The sequence below is a fragment of the Staurois parvus genome, unplaced genomic scaffold, assembly GCF_062004578.1.
Source record: "Staurois parvus isolate SC_StPar_1 unplaced genomic scaffold, SC_StPar_1.0 ptg000153l, whole genome shotgun sequence".
Classification (NCBI taxonomy): domain Eukaryota; kingdom Metazoa; phylum Chordata; class Amphibia; order Anura; family Ranidae; genus Staurois; species Staurois parvus.
Window position 1 is genome coordinate 1,080,983 of NW_028317949.1, and position 17,914 is coordinate 1,098,896.

Here is a 17,914-nt window from a genome sequence, read left to right on the forward strand (position 1 = left end):
TTCTGACACCTCTCAAGCTAACTGGAACTAGGGGCTGCAAGCAAAAATGTGTGAAATGTGTTAAGTCAGATCATACCAGGAAATGGAACATCCATGTCCGCATGTAACATTTCTATAAGTTGCTTTGTTTTAGATCCTGGAGCAGCACACATATCCAAGATCTATGATGAAAACCAAGAAGAAGAAATTAAATGCCTGTTCAAGGTTAATGATGATTCCCTAAAGAACGATCAATATATTACTCTGGGGAATTTGAATTACAGTATTTAAATAATTTATCATTAACAATGAACAAAATGAAGCAGGCAAAAAACAAAGTTCAAAGTTTCCTGGATAGTAAAAAACATACTTTGTGATGTGGCTGAACATCCAAAAGAACAGGAGGAATCATACTGACAGCTTCTTGACGACTTATGTTACCCTGAAAATAAAAAAAGAATTGCATAAAACACGTATTGGTTACAAACAAAAGTAATTTTCTCCCAGCACCCATTATGGCACTGTAAACTGCAGTGAGGTTGATTTAGAGTGTTGGAGCCTTATGTCCTAACAGTTTCCCAGGTAGAGATAAACACCATTAACACCTACCTACAGGTTTACTATGATGTTAAATAGTCTGGCCCAAGATGGTCCAAACAATCTATTACCTTTACTAACAGATGTGCCTGCTGGGAGCGCTGTATAAACTACATTGCATCAGCTACATACAGTATACATCACTGTGGGGACTTCCTGCCCCGTTCCTGGAATGAAATCAAGTCAGGCTGTGCGCTGCTGAATCAGAGGAAACTTTGTAGATTTATAAAAGAATGCAAAGCTTCCTCTGATTGACTGAGGTGGCGATGCAGGTGTATGATGTCATGATCTCCACCTCAGCCAATGAGGGGAAGCCGCATATGCATTCATAAAAATGCAAAGCTTCCTCTGAATGACCATGTAGTAATAGCCTGACTATTTTGTTGGGAAACAGGACGGGAAGTCCCTGTACCACTGCTGAAACAAAGCACGGTGTACAGTAACCCTCTACGTTCGATCAATGAACTTGCGAACTTTCTAAGCTGCAAATGTGTTCGCATATCCAATTCTGTAAAGCTGAAAGCTGGGTACAAACAGTTTTTCCTGTTTAACCCAAGGGGCTGAACGAAAGAAGAAAAACTGACAGATCGCCACACCAAACACAAGCAATGTTGGTGCAGCGATCTCCCCCTCAGTGCCTTTGTGAAAGGGTTACTCCGCCCTCCCCCAAAACACACTGATCAGCTCCCATAGTCTTTGTTTTTAAGTCCAGCAAAGATCAGCGCTTGCAAATGAGTTCCATTCCAGGAGCTCATTCGCAAGTAGGGGTCTGTACTGAATGTAGCTGATGCTGCGCTGCTGCCCAAATTGCGTCCACATACTGCACTAGAGTGCCAGCCCCTGGCCCCCCCAGTCTCCTGCCCTTCTTGTCCTGACCTAGAAGTGATGTGTAAGAATGTAATGCAGGGCGTTCTGCATTACCTTCACTGGAGCACAAGGGAGACATGCAGGGTCTTTTAGACCCCAGATGTCTCAGAGAACCTGTCACCAAAAAATCATCACATAAGATACTTTTTGTCCCCTATGTGATGAAAAAAAAAAAGTTAGTGTTACTAAACCCACAACAGTAAAATTAGTCTGTATATGCAGTAAAGCATGCTTGTTATACTCATTGTGGAACCTAAGGGGTTAATCCTCCGCATTGTGTAAAAAGGATGTTTAATCCGGTCTTCTGTGATCCTCCCCTTCTACTGTCCCCAATCCATCTGCTGATAGAACAGAGTCTTGAGGGCAAGCTGAACATGGTCAGTTTGGTGTGTATTGCTTGAGAGTTTTTATATGGGAGAGTGCATGTGATAAGCACTGTCCAGACAGTGTCAGGGATTATGCCGCTTCATAGGACAATCAGGGGAGAGTGAAAACTTCTCCTACAAGCTTTAACTAGTGCTCGGCTGGACACTGATAGAAGTAGCAAGACTGCTATATACTTCTGATGAGAAAAGGTATTCAGCAGTTTATATTTACTAAAATAATTGCATGTTGTGTGCACTGAGGAAAACTAGATATAGTGAATGCAGGGTCATGGGTTTAGTAACGCTTTAAGTAAAGAAAAAACTTTTTTTTTTAAAAAATTGTAAAAAATTAGTTACACCCAAGCACATAAACTCCTCACATAAACGCACATACAAACGTAAACACGTGAAAACCTCAATTATGATACATGTTACATACTGCCTACTGCATGCCAGAATGAGAGCAATAATTCTAACACCAGACCTCCTCCATAACAGTGAACTGATGATCTAAAGGGGCTTTAAAAGCGTTGCCTATAGAAAATATAGGGTACTAAAGTTGGTTACAATTTCAAAAGCATATGAAAATTTAAGGTTTGACATGTTGGGCATATATTTCCATGGTGCAGCTTCATCTTTTTTATTTTACAAAAAAATTGAGTGATTTAATGACTTTTTGTGCCCTAAGATAACTTGTGTTTTTTACTGAAATTGTTCATTTCCTAGACTTTTACGATATATGTAACATAAATTAGAACTACCACTATTTAATTCTCTATAGCTTCTGCTTTTAGAAAATATATAATGTTTTTCTGGGGTTTATGTAATCTTCAGGCCTAAAATAATTTTTTTTTTAACGTGTACAAAGAAAAAACAAAAAAACACAAACGACACAAAAAGGGCTCTTGCAGCGAAAAGGGATAAAGGATAAGTTGACCTTTGGGAACATGTTACATGTTCCGCCCGTTTTAAGGGTGGAATATATAACATGTTCCCAGTCCTGCAGCGGCTCGGCTATCCAAGCCTTCTGTGTGACGGAAGTATGGGGAGAAGTACCCATACCAACTGTCACTTTTTGAAAACAGCGTGGTTGTTCAGGGCTCCACCTACATGGCCACATCATCCATTTACAGAGTTTTGGGAATCAACTACAAGTACCGACATCCTTTGCAGTTGTCGGCTTGTAGTTCTCAATGAACTACCCCAGCACTGTTGAGCACTCTAGTAGCTCGATTCTTCCAGTCAGTGTGAAACTGCCTGCTCATATGATGTATGATTTATGATGTATGATGTACAGACAGACTACACTGACAGTCTGCAGGAGTCCTGCATTGAACTGCTGATCACCGGTGCAATGTTTTCCAGGCTTCTAAAATTAACAAAATAGGCATTTATTATTATTTTATTTAAAAGGTGAACTTATCCTTTACCAGAGTGAACACTAAAGCTTGATTTGGCTGCTCAGCATGCACTCGTACTGAGCCTGGATGTCCAGTATGCGAGGGTAACCTGAAGGAATAAAGTTTTTTCTTTTTCTCACTGGCGCCAGCGCTTCATTTACTCGCTCAGCAGATGCGCCTCTGCTGAGTGTTAAGGTAGCCAATCCTGATCATTGCTTGTCACACTGCCCGGGTGCAGTGTTGGAGACAGGCAGGGAGGAGAGTAAGAGATAAACAGCACAATGTTAAATACATTAACAGTTTAGGTTGCCATAAAGCCCCTTTCATTTTTTAAAAGCCCCAGACTTTCCTAAAAGCACCTCAGATTTAAATATGGTTTTGGTTAAACTTTTACCAGGATTGGGACCCAATCCTAAATGGTCCTAACATTGCAGTTAAAAAGAGTATATAAAGAGACCCAGAACACGTTTCTTCTGACACAATATCAAGTTATCACACAGAGAACACTTAGCTTAAAGTTACTTACAGACTCTGTCTCACTGATAAGAAATTGGTGAAATCTCTCCAAGTCTGGTGACTTGCGAATTATCTTCCTACTCAAGTTTGTGTGCCAGGCAAGCTCATCAGGGTACCTAAAATTATAGGGGAAAAAAAGAAACATAATTTAAATGTAAGGGCCTAAAAAAAAAAAAAAAATTACATTTTGTCATACTTGTAAATTCCTCATCTTGGAGTACTGTACAATACATAGGGCTTCTGAGTGGTTAGCACTTCTGCCTAGCAGCACTAAGGTCGTCGATTCAAATCCCAACCACAGCACTACCTGTGCAAGTTTACTCCTGTCTCCTGTCTAACTTAGCCCTTGTTTGTATGAATGTGAGTTAGGAACCTTAGATTGTACGCTCCTTGAATGTTAGGGACTGATGTGAATGTACAATATATGTAAAGCGCTGCATAAATTGACAGTGCTAAACAAGTACCTGTAATAGAATGAATAAATATGGACCATGGTTACAGTATATGCCGGCCTCCTTCTGGTAACTGGACACGGCCCCCTGGCCCAAAGCACCCCCCCTTAAGGTCAGAGTACGTGGCCTGGTATGGTCCAGTAGGGAAGGGGGGCGGGGTACTGCTTGCTCACCCCCCCCTCCCCTTTCTTGGCCTACCAGGCTACCTGCTCAGATAAGTGTCCGGTATGGATTTTGCAGGAGATCCCACATTTTTTTTTTTAATTTTGACGTGGGGTTCCCCTTACAATCCATACCTGACTCAAAGGGCTTGGTACGGATTGGAGGGGGATCCCCACAACATTATTTTTTTTTTATGGTCAGCAAAGGTTTTTATTTTTTTACATTCAGCTGTCAGCGGGGAACCCCACTGACAACTGATGACTCATCCGTTGTTAAGGACACGGCGGCCAGCCTCCTGGCCCACTCCTTAACAACCACTGGCTAAGGACGCCGGCAGCCTACGCTTAAAAAACTAGGCAAAAGCATTTAGGAAAGATAGTAGAGTTTAGGAGCTGTCAGCGGTTTTTTCTACCAAAACACTGCTGCTCCAGAAAGCACTGGTAGAGGGTGTATTTTCTGTCACTAAACTCTCCTGCCATAAAACGCTAAAAGCCTATGTGTGCATGAACATATAAAATAACATGTAGGGGAGTTTAGGGGCAGTTAAAAAAAAAAAAACCACAAGTCTGATGCCCAAAACAGCAGCTGTAAAAAACGCTCAGTGTGCTTGAGGCCTTAGACGATCCCTGAAAACTCTTCTCTTCAGAGTGGCCTACACTGCCCCCGCCTAACAACTGCACTTGTTCTTTCTCCATCAGTTCATTCCCCACAGTTTTTATCATTTGCACCTCTTGACCCTCCCTCTTAGATTGTAAGCTCTAAGGAGCAGGGCCCTACGATTCCTACTGTATTAAATTGTACAGTTTGCCCTAATGTTGTGACGTGCTGTATAAACTGTTGGAGCTATATAAATCCTGTATAATAATATTAATAATAATAATGTGAAGGAAAGATAGTGATGTGTAGATAGGCATCTTGTATATCCACTGATGCCAGAAATTCACGTTGTCTGAGAGAAGCAATGACAGATCTTGTCAATTTCATTAAAAATTTTGGTACACAAAGAAATCTCTGTCTAGAAACGAAGTCTAATATTGGGCTCATGCCTCTATTGGTTTGAGGACCGAATAGGTTTGAATAAAAACTTTGCAACTTTTCCTCTGAAGGAACTAGTACAACGACCCCTTGTGACTTGAGTTGTTGCAAGGCAGCCAGCTGCTGCTGGTGGGTAGGAAGCGGGGAGGGGGCAGAGAAAAAAATTCAAATTTGAATGGACAGATTGGACCCAGAGGTCCAGGACATCTCAGATCTGGAGTGATGCAACTGTCAATAGACATGCTCTGACTCAAACAAGTGGGGGTGCCCCCTCATTGTGAGGAGGGTTTCTGGGTAGGCTTGAGGGCCAGGGCTTGTGACAAAATGAAGTACTAAGCCTTGGTTTTGAAGTTGACCCCTTGGGAGAGTGAAAGGGCCCCTTTTGCTGAGCAGTCGTACTGTAGTAGCCAGGAAGGAAGACGACCTTGGCTTCTTTGGTAGTAAAAGTGCCTTTTCCTCATTGACTTTCTTGATTAATTTATCAAGGGATTCCCCAAATAGACATTCACCATCAAACAGCATGCTTAAAAAGTACCTAATGCAAGCAGGTTCTGCAGACTAAACCACAAAATTCTGCACAGATATAAAAGAGTCATTCCAGATACTTAGCGATTTACATTTTCTAGAGCATTGACACTTAGTGCCCATAGGGGCTTGTTTGAGCTGTGGAGATTAAGATGCTGCTAGGCAAAGACTAGTTCACACCATGCCAATCAATGTATCCATGGTGGAAAAGCAATTGCCGTTGTCTATGGGGGCACTTGTGCGGGCTCGTTCCCCAACCATGCTGCCCTGAATTTATAGACACAGACAGGGCGGCTTGGTCCCATGCGTGTTTTTTAAAAAAAAATCTCAACTTTTGGCGTGGGATTTTCCTTCGGTTTGATATGGGTTTTGAAGGGAAACCCATGGCAAAATTAAAATTGACATGATGGTCCCCCCAAAAACCATTCCAGGCCCTTATCCACATGTCGCCTGGCATGCATTTTGGGGGACACTCCCACACCATTTTTTTTTAATTTTGGCGTAGGGATCCCCTCACAGTGCTTACCGGAACATTCAGAAGTTTAGAAATCCAGCAACAAGTGAATAGTTGGTTGATAAGCAACAGGCCAGGAAGCCGGGTGCTGCATCCAACGGATGTCTCATCAGCTGTCAGCAAGGAACCAAGCAAGTAAACACTGTTGGGGCCATAATCCGGAAGTGGAAAGAACATCATTTCACCACAAACCAGCCATGACCAGGTGCTCCTTGCAAGATTTCTGACAGAGGAGTTAAAGAATTATCAGAAGAGTTGTCCAAGAGCCAAAGACCACTTGTGGAGAGCTTCAGAAAGACCTGGAATTAGCAGGTATAATGGTTTCAAAGAAAATAAGTAATGCACTCAACCGCCATGGCCTGTATGCATGCTCACCACGCAAGACTCCATTGCTGGAAAAAAAGCATGTTGAAGCATGCTAAACGTTTGCTGCACAGGATTTAAACAAGCCTGTGAAATACTAGGAAAATATAGTCTGGTCAGATGAGACCAAAATTGAACTCTTTAGATGCCATAATACACACGTTTGTAGGTGAAATGGCACTGCACATCACCCCAAAAACACCATACTAAACAGTAAAGTTTGGAGGTGGGAACATCATGGTGTGGGGCTGTTTTTCAGCATACAGTACTGGCAAACGTCATGTCAGTGAAGGAAGGATGAATGTGTCAAGACATTGATAAAAATTTGCTGCCATCTGCCAGGATGATGAAGATGAAACGAGGGTGGACATTTCAACAACACAATAATCCCAAACACAAAGCCAAGGAAACACAACTGGTTTCAAAGAAAGAAAATAAAGCTGTTAGAATGGCCCAGCCAATCACCTGACTTGAATCCAACAGAAAATCTATGGATAGAACTAAAAACAAAACAGAGTTCATACAAGAGGCCCACAGAACCTTCAACATTTGAAGACTGTTTGTGTGGAAGAATGGGCCAAAATCACACCTGATCGATGCATGCGACTAGTTTCTCCATACAGGAGGCGTCTTGAAGCAGTCATTACCAAAAGGATTTTGTGCAAAGAATTAAAAACAATTTCAGTTAGCGTGTTCAATAATATTTCCGTTTCATTCCATTTTATTACACAACTTAATTTCTGAACTTGATTGTTTTGGTTTCTTTGTAGTGGTGAAAATGTCATGTCAACAGCACTTTAAGAAATAATTTTACCTAGAAAAAAGGTGACATATTGAATACTTATTTTACCCACTGTACTTGTGTGCGATGTAAGTTGTTCATATCCAGGTCGGTTCAAGTTACAGGGAAACCCGGTTTTAGCCTGTCCATGTCATTGGTCCCATTAGGAGTCCAGGTTTTTGTTGTGAGAATACACATGAAGAGGTCTTTGGGGGTCTGGAAACTACCACAACCTTTTTCCTGTATAGCACCATGTGGCTAAATACACATGCAAGTTGAGAAGCAACAAAGCAAACATTACAGGCCAGTACTACACTGTGGGGTCTGTGCACAGTTTCCAAGAGAAACGGAGTTACGGATTCAGAAGCCCATGGGCAAGGTCAATAAGTCAAATCCTGGCAGACATGTGAAGAAAAAAAGGTAGTAGAGCGGGTGGGGCTGTATGGGGCTATACAGGGGCAGCCCCAAAAAGGTTTTTTTGCCATTATTCAAGTCACCTGAAGATAAAGTGCATATAACCATGGTCTATAACTACAAGCCCTGTGTCCTGTACTTAGAGTGGTTAAAAAGCTATTTGTTTTACCTTAATGCATTTCCTGCATGCTTACCCAAGTTCTGTATCATTCGGGCACTGTGCGCATCTTCAATTCTTCTCTTCTCTCTTTCCCTACTAATGGGAGGATGGGGCAGCAGTGACAGCCATTGACTTCCACTGCTGTCAATCTAATCATCCTAGCAGAGGGTGGGGGGCAAAGCCAAGTTGTGTTGTGTGCAGCTATAGACATACATAGCCCAGCTCAGGATCGCGCCCGCACATCCGCCCCATAGCAAGCCACTTGCTATGGAAGAAAACAAAAAAAAAAAAAAAGAAGGAGCTGCAGGGGGACTCCAGAGGAGAAAGCTGCAACTCGCTGCAAAGTTGCAGGTTGCATTTTTTTTTCCATAATGGAGAGGACCGCATAGAACCCTTTACACTGAGGCATTCAGGAGTGCATTATAGTGTACATGCATTTGGAGGTGCACTATGATGCCATTCAAAATAAATGACTCCGCAATGCAATGGTGTGAATAGGTCCTAACAGTGCACTGGGATATTGGTTAAAAATTGATGACACCACACAGCAATTTGCTTGTTGCAAGGAGTTGCAATGCATAAACGTACTATAAGTCCAGCCTTAATGTGCTGGACTAAGGATTAAGTAGTATAAGAATGTAAATGGCTTCTAATTGGGAATAACCTTTCTATGACAGTGAATAATTTACCAGCTCAGTGGTTGGGGAGCCTCTATTTTCTGACCATCCACTTCAATATCTTGCAGCTCCTTGAAGTATTTTTCCTTCAAACAGTGTAAAATTTCTTTGGCATGGCTAAAAAAAAAAAAAAAAATTTTATCAAGTTAAAATCACATTTAGAGCTATAAAATCTCTGAAAACTGATTGGTAAGCTTTAAAGCTGAAATCCAGGTATTACATTTATTGCATAGTTACTCTGGTACAGCTTGGACCGATGTAAGTATGCATATCACACAAGCATTCCTATTTAGGCACCTTGTCTCCAAGTTGCTCTTAAAGTGTTACTAAACCCACAACAGTAAAATCAGTCTGTATATGCAGTAAAGCATGCTTGTTATACTCACAGTGGAACCTAAGGGGTTAATCATCTGTATTGTGTAAAAAGGCAGTTTGATCCGGACTTCTCTGCCCTTCCTTTTGTTCAAATGTCCACACTGATAATTTTGCAAATAAATAATTTTTTTTTTTTTTTTTTTACACCGATTGCATTTACACCCATATAGGATGTAAAAGCAATCATTTCTCTTTCTCTCTGTCTGCATTTTTGCAGCCATTGAAAACTACTGAGTGAGCTATGATTGGTCACAGCTTGTCACATGGTACAAGGCTGTTGTGAATAGCCTTGTACCATGTGACCTCTGTGATCATTCACAGATTTCACAAGTAGCAAGCAATGATGTCAGAAGTGACATCTTGCTTACTACTTTGCATGTGATCACTGATTGGCCAATCAGTGATCACATGATCGGGACCTCGTACAGAGGTCCCGTCCGACGAACGGTGTTTCACTGTGTCCGGAGGACACAGCGGGCACCGGATCGCGGGAGCACGCACAAACAGGGTGCGGGGAGGCCATTATAAACGGCCACCCGACCCTGCAGTGCCACCGTCCGGCCGTTTATATACAACGGTCGGGAAGTGGTTAAAGCTATCAGTGTTTTTCTTTTTTTCATATATGCAAGAACGCTATCAACTTTTGTTGAATTTGTGTTAATGTTTTAAGAACCTCATTTCTTACTCATAGTGTATTATATGTATGTGAGGAAGGGGGGCAGAAACAATGGAGTTTTACATACAGTTAGTAACTAACTAAAAACAAACTCTCTATATGGCTTAAAAGCATCAAGCAATTCCCCAAAACAGCATTTACCTGTTTTGAGAGAAACTGTATTGAATTTTTGTTTGAAATACAGGATATTACACTTATGGCCCTTTTCCTTCTTTTGTTTTAATTTATTTCTATGCACATAGCCGCATGTACCTTTTGTATCCAGTAATTCTTATTGTGGCTGGAAGAGGTTCCCTAAGAGCAGACATAAACTGCTCCCATTCACCTTCAGGCACAATCTTCAGTTCTTGATAATAATGTTCAAAGAGTTTGTTTTCTTTTATGATTTCAGCATAGCCACCTTCCCAGGCCTTAGAGAGAACACAAAGTAATAGATTAAAGCAAGCAACAGATTCTTAAACTATAAAGGGTAACTTAAGCTGTATTTCATCATGTAGTGGAACAACAATTTAAAGCATTTTACTTAGCAAAGCAAAATCTATTTAGGGAAAAAAAAGGAAGACAGAGTATGGTCTTCGAAGGACCAGCCGGCACAATTTCTAGCGCTAACCTGTGTGGAAACAATTTCTTTGTAAGGTCAATGAAAAATTTGCTACTATGTTTATCAAGCTTTCCAAGTAAAAATATGTTACTTTATGAGATTTAAAAAAAGAGATAGAGTAGATAGATCCATTTCTAGCAGTCCCTATCTCCCAAAAGGTGCGTAGTCCAAGACTCCATGTACACGAGACATTTGGAAAATACTTCTAGAGGATGGAAACTGACTTCTGGAAAACGTAGGTCAAAAAACAGCTGTTTAGCCGCGTTTGCATACCGCATTCATGCACGTTTGCGCTTAGAAGCGTTTTTTAAAGATAACATCAGACCTTCCAAAATGCCCAGAATGCCCTGAAAAATAGTAAACAAATAACTATTCCAGACATTTTGAGAGAAATAGAGAGAGGAGAAGCAGAGAGAGCAGTATGTGTTGAGATGGCCTGTCTTTTCTGGTTGTAGTCACTATGGATCCCATCATGAGCATAATGCGGCACGTTCTACCATTTTTTTCTTCACAAAACCTGAAACTGACTGCGCTGGTGTGCTACGTCTATTTGAATACATGGGAAACGCTTTGCATGCATTTCTGATGATGAAAAAAGGCTCTGGACAGCATTTGGATATGGAACAGTTAAAAAAATGCTTCTAAAAGCAAACGCTTATAAACGCAGTTAGCCGCGTTTACAAGTGTTTGGCGTTTGAAACGCTGATAAATCAAATCTACTCCTAAACGCAAGTATGGGGCGTTAAAAAAACGACTGTAAACTGAACTGCCTGTAAACCACATATTGTACATGGACACATAGGAAAACATTAGGGAGAGTTCAGATGCTGCTGAAAAAACGCAGAAAAGCTCTTTAACGTCTGTTTATCATGAGCCCTAAAAACTTACATTATACTGTACATTACAATCTGATTGCATGGTCTACTGTAGAATGTGCTGCTGCACTGGTGGCTGAGAATCTGGCTATGCTTTCTGGCCTGAATACAAGATTGGCTTCACAAAATTATAAACCCTTCAACAGGAAGAAAAGTTCACAAACTGTATTTCAACTCTGTATGCGTCATTGCATGCCTGGGGTTCATTCAGAGAAAAGTGATCGGCTCTCCTGTAAACAGTGTCGTTAAAGGAGAAAAGAGGAACTAATGAATAAAGGAATCATTGATTTGTTTCAGTATTTGTATCAGTAGCTGCAGCAGATATTCAAAACGGTGTAGGATTTTTAACCCTTTCACTCTGCCCCCTCTTCTGTATATCTCAGTTCCATGTTTCTGCAGTGAAATGCATACTAACCCCTTCACCCCCTTTAGAGCTCCTTAACATGGAGTAAAAAACACCACCTTTTTACTGATTTGAACACAGCTGCATTATTGTTTATTAACAGTGCACACAGCTACGTACAAATCAGCAAGGCCAGTTGCACATGGACATAATAATGTTTATACCCAGGATCGTGTTGGTTGAAAGATCCTAAATAAAACGTTCCATAAATACCTTGAGTAAACATACTTATGCATCAAAATCGGAACGTACTAAACTGCATACTGGGATGATTGGATTTATGACTGCAATGCTCAGCACTCTCATTAAATGTCAGTATATTTTTATACACATATATGGTAATGACCCTGTTTTTACTCAAAAAATGTTTTTATTTTCTGCACCGCTTGATACTATGTTGCAAGAAGCAGCAGCTAATGTTTAACTCTTTACTTGCCGATAAATATGCAGCTGTACAATGTAATTATAGCAAATTATATAGAAGTAATGGAAACATTACTCATATTTCTAGGAATAGATTTACTGATATTAAACAGTACATGTATGTATAAAGCACTACATTTTGAACTTTTATTAGGAACCCGGAAAAAGATGTTTCAAGAATGAATATTATAAATTACAAACACGAGGAAAAGAAAAGATGCATCTCTGATAACAGTTTGGTTATTATTGATCTGCATGGGGATTATGAATGAAATACAATGGTGACACATCCCACATAATACATTTCACCTTTTCAGATAACAATATGGGGAAAATTACTTTTATTTATAGGGATTATTGGGGAAAATCATGGTTATACTTAAACATATTTAACCTATTTTGGAAATGTAAAACACATATAATTTTTTTCTACATGGGGATTAAGGGTGGATACACATGCCGAGCACCATAATCCCCATGTAGAAAAATATATATTCTTATCAAAAACAAGTCCAATGTGTTCCTAGGTATGTTTAACCATGATATTCCACCCATAATCCCCATGTAGAAAAATTATACCCATATTTTTAACAGAAAACACACAGAGCCAAGCCTCATGAGGCAATGTGGTCCCTGAGAATCATAGACCTGTGAGATGACAATAAATGATAGACAAATTGGTCGAATATAAACAAACCATACAAAAAAAAGGAGAGAAATGGAAAAAAAAAAAAAAAAAAAGAAAAATCAAATAGAACCAGAGATGGCCAAGGGGTCAAAAAAAAACAAAAAAAAAAAAACAAAAACAAAACCCAGACCAGGAGACACGATCCCAACATAAGGGGAGTGGAGAGGCAAAACCCAACACATCATAGATTTGTAAGTTTTGTGGTAAAACGAGAAACCGGCTGGTAATCCACCCATGGTTACCAGAGAGAAAATTATTTTTATCCTCAAACACCACCGTCAATTTTTCGTTGATAAAGAAAACTTGGATTCTGGACCTGACCTCCTCAAATTGTAGAGTAGGGGATTTCCTAGAACCAGCAATAGTCTGTTTAGCAGCCATAAAAAAAAAAATTGACCAATGAGCGGGATCTACGAGGTAGACCATGAAGTGGCTGAAAAAGTAAGGCCTCAATCGGATCTTTTTTAAGGTTAATGGACGTAACTGAATAAATAAGATTCTAAACTCTAGTCCAGAAGCGGCGGGCCACTGAACAGGTCCATCAAATGTGGAGCATCATACCTTCTAGAGAGCAGCCTCGAAAACACAGTTATAATCTGGTATAAATTTAACTAATCGCGATGGGGTAAAATACCATCTTGAAATCACTTTATAGGAGTTCTCTAATGCCGGTATGTTACGAGAGCAGCAGGAAACCCCTTGCTTCCGGACTGACAGATAAATTTGAGATAGGGCACCTTTAGTGGGAGCCGACGCCTTACAAAGTGATTCAAAACCCGAAAAGGTGAGAGGGGAATCCCATCTACGAATCAAAGGTACAACAAAATGACGCAATTGCAAATAAAAAAATAACTCCGAGGGAGGAATAGAATGACTCTCTCGAAGCTGCGCAAACGTACGCATACCTTGACCAACGAGTAAACCATTGTAAAACCATGAGTTATCCACCAACGAAAGGCCATCTTATCACAGTCCCCTGGGAGAAAAAGCGGACAGTTGAATAATTGTAGGAGAAGTAAATGCGGAGAAAGAAGACCAATGAGTACCTAAACGAGTCCCAAATTTTTAAAGAGCGAGTCAAGACAGGATACAACAATTTAGGCCATGAGGACGGAGGAAGCCAAGGCAAGGCTGAAGGCAGAAGGGGATGTGTATCCAAAGTATCTATCAGTGCCCACAAGGGTAAGTCCTTTAGAGAAAAAAAGCTGAATAAGGGGAGTAGCTTGGCCCGCAATATAGTAATGGTGAACGTTCAGAAGACCAAGACCACCCTGAATACGTGGGCGGTAAAGCAACTTCTTAGACAAACGAGGACATCCCGAAGCCCATACAAACCGTAAAATTTGGCGTTGTAAGGTACGGAGTATATGGGGTGGAATCCGAACAGGGAGAGAATAGTTATTTTTCTAAATGAGGATTATGCGTGGAATATCACAGTTAAACATGCCTAGAAACCCGGTTGACCCGTTTCTGATAAGAATATGAAAATAGTTAATTTTCTACATGGGGATTACAGGTGGAATATCATGGTTAAACAAACCTAGGAACACATTGGACTTGTTTCTGATAAGAATATAAGAAAATTTATTTTTCTACAAAAGGGATTATGGGTGGATTTTTGTGGATACACATGACAAAGACCATACAGTATATGGTTTAACCACAATAACCCATGCATAATAATATTTGACATTTATAAGAATATGAGGATAACAATTTTTCTACATGGGGATTATGGGTGGAATATAGTGGAAAAAACATGCCTAGGAAAACATTTAATATGTTTCTGATAAGAATATGAGAATAGTCCTTTCTACATGTGGATTATTGTGTTTAAACCATACCTAGGAACACATTTGACATTTTGCTGATAGGAATATGAGAATTGTTAAATTTTCTACATGGGTATTATGGGTGGATTATAATGGATACACATGCCAAGGACCATATTTGAGCGGATTCTGATAAGAATATGGGAATAGTTATTTTTATACACGGAGATTATGGGTGAAATTATATCATGGTTTACCGTGCCTAGGAATACATTGGACATGCTTCTAATGATATGAAAATAGTTATTTTTCTACATGAGATTATGGGTGGATTATTGTGGATACACATGCCAAGGATCATATTTGACCTGTTTCTGATTAGAGTATGAGAATAGTTATATTTCCACATGGGGATTATTGTGGATACACATGCCAAGGGCCACATTTGACCTATTTCTGAAAAGATTATGGGTATAGTTATTTTTCTACATGGGGATTATGGGTGGATTATTGTGGTTAAACATATGTATGAACACATTTGACCGGAGCCAGATAAGAATATGGGTATAGATATTTTTCTACAAGGGGATTATGGGAGGAAAATCATCAGTACAAATTCTAAAAAGAATATGGGTACAAATATTGTTTATGGGGATCATGGATTGAATATCATGGTAACACTTAACAAGGAACATATTTAACTTATTTCTGATATGAATATGCACATAATTATTTTTTATATGGGGACTATGGGTAGCATATCATGGTTACATAGTAATTTATTTAAACCTGTTTCTGATAATATGGGAATAATTATTTTTATACATTGGGGTTATGGGTGGTATATAATGGCTAAACATGCCTAGAAACACATTTGATATGTTTCGGATAACAGATTTGATAAGTCATCATTTTTTTTTTACTACAAAGGGAATAATGAGTGGAATATCGTGGATACACATCTATATGCATTTGATCCTTTTCTGATAGAAATATGGGTATAATTTTTGTTCTTCATGGGGATTATGGATGGAACATCATGGAATATCTTGGTTACATTTAACAACAAACATATTTAACCTATTTCTTATCAGAATATGCATACAATTATTTTTCTACATGGAGATTTGTGGCATATCATGGTTACATATTCAAATAAACATTTGGCCTGTTTCTGATAATAATATGCTTACAATTACTGTTGTCTATGGGGATTATGGGGGGAAATCTTATGCTTACACTTATATTAAATATTTAACTTGTTCCTGAAAAAAAAAATGGGTATAAATATTGCTCTACACGGGGATTATGGATGGAATATCATGGTTACATCTAACAAGGAATATAATTAATCTGTTTCTGATAGAAATATGCATATAATTATTTTTCTACATGGGGATTATGGGTGGAATATCATGATTATACATCTCACATTATGCATTTAACCTTCTTTAGATAACAATATGGGTAACATTACTTTTATTGATGAGGATAACGTGTTGAATATCATTATTACAAATGTAAAGGAACACATTTGACCTGTTTCTAATATGAATATAAATCTAATTTTTTATACATATGGATGAGTAAAATATTATAGTTACACATGCCAAGGAATATATTTAACCATTTTATAAGAACATGGGTATAAGTATTTTTTTACATGGATATTATGAGTGGAATATTATGATTACACATGACAAGGAACACATTGAACCGGTATATGATTTTGCAATGTAGGGATAGTTATTAAAAATAGAGATTATGGGGAATATCAGGGTTACACATATCCAGTATTGTATTTGACCTTTTTCTGATAGGAGTATGGAAATAATTATTTTTATACATGGAGATCACGGTTGAAATATTATGGTTTTTGATAAGAACATGGGTATAGTTTTTGTTCTAGATGGGTATTACAGATGGAATATCGTGGGTACACTTAAGGAATATATTTGATCTTTTTTCAGATAAGAAAATAGCTATAATTTTTCATCACTGAGTTTATGTGTGGAATATCATTGTTACACATACCACAAAATCTATTTTTACCCGATTCTGATATAAAATCACCTAAAAGCGGTTGAAGTTTTTTTTTTTTCACCTTTTTGCATTCTATGTATGTGCTCCTCCAACAGTCCCCACCCCCCCCAATGCTTGTCTGAGTCTCCTCTAGATCCACCAATGTGCACGGGAGGCCTTGGCTGTCCAGGGTTTCTCTGTCCTCATTAATGACACAGAAGTGAGAACAACTGGCTCTCATCCAGTGAGGAGAGAGCAGGGGATAGCTGAGCCATGGCTCTATGTGTCTTATGAATGCATAGAGTGGGGCTCAGGAGCAAGCAAGCATCAGTGCCTCCATAGCAAGCATCTTGCTACTAGGTGCATTGGTGGGGGAGGGGTCAGCAGCACCGGAAGGGGACCCAAGCAGAGGATCGGGGTGCTCTGTGCAAAACCACTGCACAGAGCAGGTAAGGGTTTGTTATTTTAAATGTTTATTTTAAAAAAAATAATTTTTTAGCTTTATTATCAAAAGAACATATCTAATTGGTTTCTGATAGGATGCTCCTTGGTATGAGTAATCATCATATTCTACCGATTATCCCCATATATAAAATCATTATTACCCGTATTCTTATCTGAAACAAATCAAATGCCCTTGGCATGTGTAACCATGATAATGCACCCATAATCCCCACGTAGAAAAATAATTACACTGCTCAAAAAAAAAATTAAAGGAACACTTTGAAAACACATCAGATCTCAATGGGGTAAAATATGCTGGATATCTATACTGATATGGACTGGGTAATGTGTTAGGAATGTAAGGATGCCCCATCGTTTGATGGAACTGAAAATCACTAACCTACAGAAGACTGAATTCAAAGACACCCTGAAGAACAAAGTGAAAAAAAAATGATGCAGCAGGCTAGTCTATTTTGTTGAAATTTCATTGCACCAATTCAAAATGGTACTCAGTAGTTTGTATGGCCCCCCATGTGCTTGATTGCATGCCTGATGTCGGATAGTGTCCTGGGGTATTTCCTCCCAAGTCTGGACCTGGGCATCGCTGAGCTTCTGGACAGTCTGAGGTGCAACTTGGCGGAGTCAGATGGACCAAAACATGATATCCCAGATTTGTTCTATTGGATTTAGGTCAGGTGAGTGTGGGGGCCATTCAATGGTATCAATTCCTTTATCCTCCAGGAACGGTCTGCATACTCTCGCCACATGAGGCCGGGCATTGTCGTGCACCAGGAGGAACCCAGGAACCACAGCATCAGAGTAGGGTCT

General features: G+C 39.5%; 1 protein-coding gene across 1 annotated transcript in view; it reads right to left on the reverse strand.

The window, feature by feature from the left end:
• The window catches only part of NSUN2 (NOP2/Sun RNA methyltransferase 2), a 91,699-nt gene that overhangs the window by 57,016 nt on the left and 16,769 nt on the right, over nucleotides 1–17,914 (reverse strand). The window contains exons 3-7 of the mRNA XM_089674820.1: nucleotides 10,111–10,268; nucleotides 8,820–8,924; nucleotides 3,735–3,840; nucleotides 350–421; nucleotides 77–161 (exon numbers count right to left, since the gene is read on the reverse strand). Of these exons, the coding sequence (XP_089530946.1) occupies nucleotides 77–161; nucleotides 350–421; nucleotides 3,735–3,840; nucleotides 8,820–8,924; nucleotides 10,111–10,268 (526 nt within the window). The remainder of the gene's footprint in view (nucleotides 1–76; nucleotides 162–349; nucleotides 422–3,734; nucleotides 3,841–8,819; nucleotides 8,925–10,110; nucleotides 10,269–17,914) is intronic.